Consider the following 6,520-nt stretch of genomic DNA (forward strand, 5'->3'; position numbering starts at 1 on the left):
ATCATACTGTAAGAGAGGAACCACAATTGTCCAATCTTCTAAACATGGAGGACAACATGACAGATTTGCCCTTGTTCTTTCATCTTACAATTGGAACATAAAACCACATGTGGGGATATACTAGACACTTCTGTTGTTTTTTTTTACCTATGTTGCCAGAGAGTGATAGATGTTAATATGTTAAGGAAAGCAACCAAGTCCACTTTTTTTTTAGTAGTTGCTTTGCTTAGTGGAGGAGTCCTTTGGATCAACCACAAACAAAATGCCATGTTCCAAAGAAGAAGCTCTTGTTAGACTCTTCTACAATGTCTCTAGCTCCTTCCACCTTCTCTTTCTCCTCCTCTTCTCTTCTTCCCTTTTGCTTATCAACTTCTTGAACTTCATTGCCAGCTTCACCATCTTCCAAAGGTCTTCTTATGCTCTTCTTCTTCCACATCTTTCTCTTCTTCACTTGCCTCCACCACCTAACTCACCTTTTCTTTTTGCATGTTGCAGAGATCACCACTATGAGTATGTGTCTTCTGAGTACGATGAAGAAGAAGAAGAAGAAGAAGAAATTCAAGAAAGATACTCTTATGAGCATGATTCTGGTGAGTCAGATCACCTGGTAGCTGACATCATTGGTGGTGGAGAAACCCTTTTGTTTGTGCACAACGACCAGCCTCTGAGGACTCATTCTTCTTCTGATGAATTCACAAGCCCCCGTGATAGCCTTGTTGAAGAAGAGTTAGAAGAAAACTATTCAACAGAAACCTTGTCTTTTCACAAGTCACCTGTGGTCTCAGACATAGAAAATGTACAAGAGGTAGAAGAATTTCCAGCTGAAGATGCTGATTCTGTTCCAAATTCTGTCCCTGATGAAAGCAGGCCCACATCGCCCATCACCCTGAACCTCTACAAAAGTGACTCACCAGACAGTGACAAAAACTGTGACGGTATCTATTACGTACCATAGTTTGTTACATTATTCACATGCAACATTATCACACGGTCCAACTCTTGCTGATTCTATTTTCTGTGCAGAAGATCGTGTTGGAATTGGAATTGTTGAAAATAAGAAGCTGCAAGAGGAAAGCCTCACACGAGATGAGAGATTCTTGGTCTATGATCGTACCCAATTGGAGGCCAAGAAGCTCATTGTTCAGGAAAAGGATGATGAAGAAATATTCGGTGACTCATGCACTGTTGGATCCACTTCTAAGAGTTCCTCTGAGTGGAGGAGCTCTATTAACTGCAGAGATTCTGGAACTGATGACCCTTTTTCTTCCTCATCAAGAAGAAGTTGTCCCAAGTGGGAATCATACACAGTTTTCCAAAAGTATGATGAAGAAATGTCATTCCAAGATAGAATTAGTGCACAGAAACTTCAAGAAATTGGTAATTTTTTCCCATTTTTCGGTCCATTCACTTCTAAAAAATATCAGTATACCGATAGAAATATGAATTATATATGTGAACAAATAAACCACATTAGTATAGTATAAGAATTCTTATATTTGGACACTCAAATCGTTACAAGCACTTAATTAACATACTTGATTTCTTTTTTTATCATTTCATTATTATCTAATCATGTAAATCAACTGTCTTTTTTTTTCTTCATTCCTTGCTATTTCTCTCTAGATGTTTAGAACAAAGAAGATCTCCACCAATCTTTTTTCTTTAATGCATTTATCATTAGATTAAATAAAGGATTATATTGGTGGAAAGTGATCTTAGTGCCTTACTTTTATCTCACTGTCATATTAACAACTTGATTAATTTCAGAATCTTTAAGGTCTATCAAGGTATCTCCAAGGTCAATTTCAGAGCGCATTGTGTTCAAGTTTTCAAGTATGAACAAGAAACCAAATGATACACGTAACAACCCATATCATGAACTTGAGGCAGCATATGTTGCACAAATTTGCTCAACATGGGAAGCTCTTAATTGGAACTACAAGAATTTTCAATCCAAGCGAGCTTCACGAAGTCATGATGTTGATGTGGGTTGTCCAGCCACCATTGCACAGAGATTACAACAATTTCAAGTGTTGTTGCAGAGATACATAGAAACCGAGCCTTATGAGCATGGTAGAAGACCAGAGATCTATGCTAGAGTGAGGAATTTAGCTCCAAAATTGCTACTAGTACCAGAATATCGAGGTAAAGCTTTTGTTTGGTTCTTGAGACTGTCAACTTTACAAAAACTATCATTTTAACTAGCTTTAAAACTAAAGTCAAAAGTTGATATATATACACAATAAGTTTATTATTGTTTATGATAACTATCTATGGCATTGTGATGCATGATTAACTAATTAATGACTTCCTTTTGTGTGTGCTGTAACATAGAATCAGAAGATGATGAGAGAGAAGAAAACGGTGTTCAGTCAAAAATATCATCAGCTTCATTTCTTACGATAATGGAAGATGGGATCAGAACATTCATGAGTTTTCTGAAGGCTGATAAAGAGAAACCAAGTCAGATATTCGCAGCTTACTTTCGGAGAAACCGAAGACCCTTGGTTGATCCAACACTTCTACGCCTCATCAAGAAAGTTAATCAAAAGGCAATTAATTAACTAAAATAATAATTTTCTTAAGTGCCATACAGATCAGTATTCATATCATTATATTTATATATATTATCTGTATAACTTTATATCCTATAGTTTAATAATGATAGCTGACATGAACAACTTTTGTGTGTGTATATGCAGAAGAAGATGAAAGTGAAGGAGCTTGGACGTTCGAGAAAATGCTTGAGGAAGAGAAAGCTGAAGGGAGAAGAAGAGATGGAGATTTTGATGGCACTGATAGACCTGAAAGTGGTGTCAAGGGTTTTGAGAATGAGTGAGTTAAGTGAGGAACAGTTGCATTGGTGTGAAGAGAAGATGAGGAAAGTAAGAGTGGTGGAAGGAAAACTACAAAGAGATTCTTCTCCACTTTTTTTCCCTGCACATTGACCCACAAAAAAGGTTTATGTATATTGCTTGGTGACTGGATCATGAATGTGCATGGCTGCACCAAAGGAATATCCACAACACACCCTTTTGTTTTGTAAATAAAATATATGTTTGTGGTTAAAGAGAAGGACCCTACAGATCAAAGTGAAACATGTGGGGTGGCATGGATTTTGGAGCCTGAAACTGAGAGGAAAAGAAGGGTAAAGATGAATGCTTATGTCATTTGATGAATGTTGAAAGTGAAAGAGCAGAGACAAAGCAAGGAATCAAGATAGAGACAAGAATGAACAGCTTTAGTGTGCTTTAGCTTTTAGGGTTTATCTATAAGGGTCTTAAGCTGAATCAAAAGAAGAACGAACAAGACTGAAGCACATGTAGTTCAATAAAAAGTATAGTCTTCCTCTCTTGGGAAAAAAAAAAGTAGTATATCATAAGATTAAGGAATGGTAGGGTTAGTGATTCTTTTTTCTTCAAAATAATATTACAGAAGGTATGCCACTTAGTTCTGTCAAAGAGATAAAAGTTGGTGATAATAAAGGAATAAATCATGCATCAAAGTACGTAGCATGTAGGGTATCAACTAATATATATCTATGTCATATACATTTTTTCATGTCGCTTACTTTTTAATTAAATCTATAAGCAAAATCTTTCATTCAAGTTTAGTAAATGAAAAAAAATAATAATAATTAAAAAATTCTTAGAGTATCAATGAGATTTCTCAACAAAGATTAAAAAAAAACTATAAAATGTAACAACTTAAGTACTATATTATATCATGTTTCACATTTTGAATAATAGTGCATAATCTTATTTATTACTTGAATTAATTAGTGACCAAGTTTTTTTTTTCTTAAATCTATATATTGTGAAATGTTTCTTATGTATTTGAGATACTCAGACTTCCATACTTTAAAATTTCTTCACTGTTTATAAAACAAAAGGAGCAACAACAGCTCCTTGTAGGAGCTTTTTAGAGAGCAGCCTTCAATCAAGTTCTCTTACAATCTTACATTTCTTTTATCTTTCTTCTTTAATCATCAAATCACTCTTTATCTTTATAAAAAAAAAATCTTAAATATATTAAGTCTGAATTGCCTGCAACCAGAAAAGTAAAAGTTCAATCAGTGCCCTTTATTTGATTCCAAAACCATGCAAAATTAATGAAATATAATTATTTTTTTATCAGAAAAAAAAAATATTTAAACAAAAAACAATACAAAAAAGAACTGAGACGGCCCACTGAGGCCCATCTTTAAACCATGTTTTTCCCAGCCCACAAATGTAGCATTGTCTTCAAGAAAGAAATCGTCCTTGAAAAAAGCTTTTAAAAGTGTGTTTAATTTCTACTTTTTCAATTTATTTTTAGCTTTGAAAATATAATTAAATAATCTCACTTTGAAAATTCACAAAATAAAATGGAATGAGAAATAAAAAGTGAAAATAAAATATTTAGTTACATATTATTTTGTTCATTTTACTATTTAAATTTTGTCCAAGCATTTTATTATCAAAATTTTATTTTCATACACTTTATTGTCCCATTAATTTCTGAACAGAATAATAACGGGTCATGAAAAATATAATGTACAATTAACAAGGTTAATATGACGTCCATTAAAAAAATAGTAACTAGTAATAAAATTATGTTTTCATTTTCTTTTTAAACTTCTTGTCCTGTTAGAAATTTCACAGATCAATAAAAATCGAAAATTCAATAGTAAAATACATGATAAAATTTATAAAAATATAAAATTAAGAGACATAAAAAGAAAATAAATAAAAAACACTCTAAGATTGGAAACTCTATTTATTCGTTCAATAGGACTTATTAGGAACATAATTTTTCTATGATGTTATATGATATGAAGAAATAGCTTTTTGGAAGATATTTAGATATGTAATGATATCTGAGGTAAGATTTCTTGGATTTGTGTACTTTTGGTTGAACAAATTTTATTTTTATAATTTTCGGTAAAAATAAAAGAAATATATAAAAAATGGTAATGAAACCCTAAACGGAACAAGATAATATTTTCAGTCTTCAAATTAGGTTTTCCAATCAAACTTTAAAATGATTTGTGAATAATTTTGTCCCTTAGCTTTATAGATTGAATAAGTAAAAGTACGACCATTAAGTCAAAGAAACTCGACGAAATTATTGATTCATTAGAATATTAAAGCACGTTTGACTCTTCCAAAAGTGCTTTTGGACTCAATCTAAATTCCACTAGCTTCTTTCTAAAAATAATTATGGACTTTAAACAACACTTAATTTGATGGACGGAATCTAATATTCAACTAATTAGATCTTACAAATCCTTCCAACGTGCTAGATGATGGCCCATCAATTATTTAGAAAAAAAAAACTAAAAAGAATTTCATTTTAAATAAGAGATATTAGATTTAGACGTGTCACATTTTATTCTAAAGAACAAATATAATAAACAATAGGAAGTAAGGTGGGTAGAAATCTATGGAAATGTTGCCTATATGATAAAAATAATTAAGAAAAATCTTCGTAGTACGATAAACTTAAATATTTTTTCGAGACAAAGATTAAAAAAATGAAATACATTAATCTTAATTATATATTTTGCCCTCAATTATTCAACTTCTTTAACAGAATTTATAATTAAAATTTTCATTTTTTACATATTTTCTCAATTAATTAAAATTCTTATAATATTAGAATGGTTTGTTTGTCCTTGAAAAGTGTTTTTTTTTAATAAAATAAGTATATATCTAGTTTAAAAAATAAGTACTCAATTTTATAAAATTTACCTAATAAAGTTTGTTTAGATTAGTCCAATAAATTTAAATTTTGACTATCATAAACTTTGAATGGTTCATATTAAAATAATAGAATATAAGTTTAACTCAATATTAATTAGATAAGCTTAATAAAAGAAGTTTGTCCCGACTATTATAAATTGGTTTAATTTTTAGATATAGAACTTTTAAAACATTTTTTTAAATCAAAGACAATATGTGTTCACATCGAGAACATTGATCGTGAGAATAAAAAAGATTCAAATACAATTGGTAAGACAAAGTGAAATTGTTATTAAAATAGGATTTAAATTATTCTGATACCATATCAAAATAGTAACATGATTTTAACTTATGTAATAAATTGCTGTTTTAATTTTGTTAGTACGAAATTAAAATGATATCATTATTTTATTATTATTTGCAAAAGGTACGTTGTTTTACTACTTGTTTGAATGTTTTCATGAAATAAAAATGTTTTACTATCCGTAGAAATTTAACATAATAATAAAAATTGTAAAAAATGTGTGAAAAATAGAATAATAAACATAATAGTTATAATATAAGTTAGAAAGTATTAGGTGAAAGGTAGAAAGGAAGTTGTCCCTAGGAATTGAATCGATGTGAATATAAAAGCAACAGAAAAAGAGAAGAAATGGGAGAAAAGAAAAGAGTGTGCATTCGAGAATCACATGCCATTGCCAACATTCAAAGTGCTATTTGTCATTTCATTTCCACTTTTGAAATAGAATATATAAGCCCCACTTTACACTTTGGATTCCTTTTCATGCCTCATTAAT

The 6,520-nt window shown here is 30.7% G+C and overlaps 1 protein-coding gene across 2 annotated transcripts; it reads left to right on the plus strand.

Annotated features, from left to right (window-relative positions):
• Window positions 1-3,437, plus strand: LOC108343812 (uncharacterized). 2 transcript variants are annotated; one of them, XM_052867208.1, is made up of 6 exons: window positions 1-408; window positions 496-935; window positions 1,027-1,377; window positions 1,768-2,145; window positions 2,335-2,552; window positions 2,703-3,437. In XM_052867208.1, exons 1-6 carry the CDS (start codon window positions 263-265, stop codon window positions 2,946-2,948), a joined length of 1,779 nt encoding a protein of 592 aa, XP_052723168.1. In that variant the 5' UTR covers window positions 1-262; the 3' UTR covers window positions 2,949-3,437. The 2 variants fall into 2 exon arrangements, with proteins under 2 accessions (XP_052723168.1, XP_017437692.1); XM_017582203.2 differs by having other exon boundaries at window positions 2-408; window positions 1,024-1,377.
• Window positions 3,438-6,520: the final 3,083 nt, after the last annotated feature.

Source organism: Vigna angularis, chromosome 8 (assembly GCF_016808095.1).
Source record: "Vigna angularis cultivar LongXiaoDou No.4 chromosome 8, ASM1680809v1, whole genome shotgun sequence".
NCBI lineage: Eukaryota > Viridiplantae > Streptophyta > Magnoliopsida > Fabales > Fabaceae > Vigna > Vigna angularis.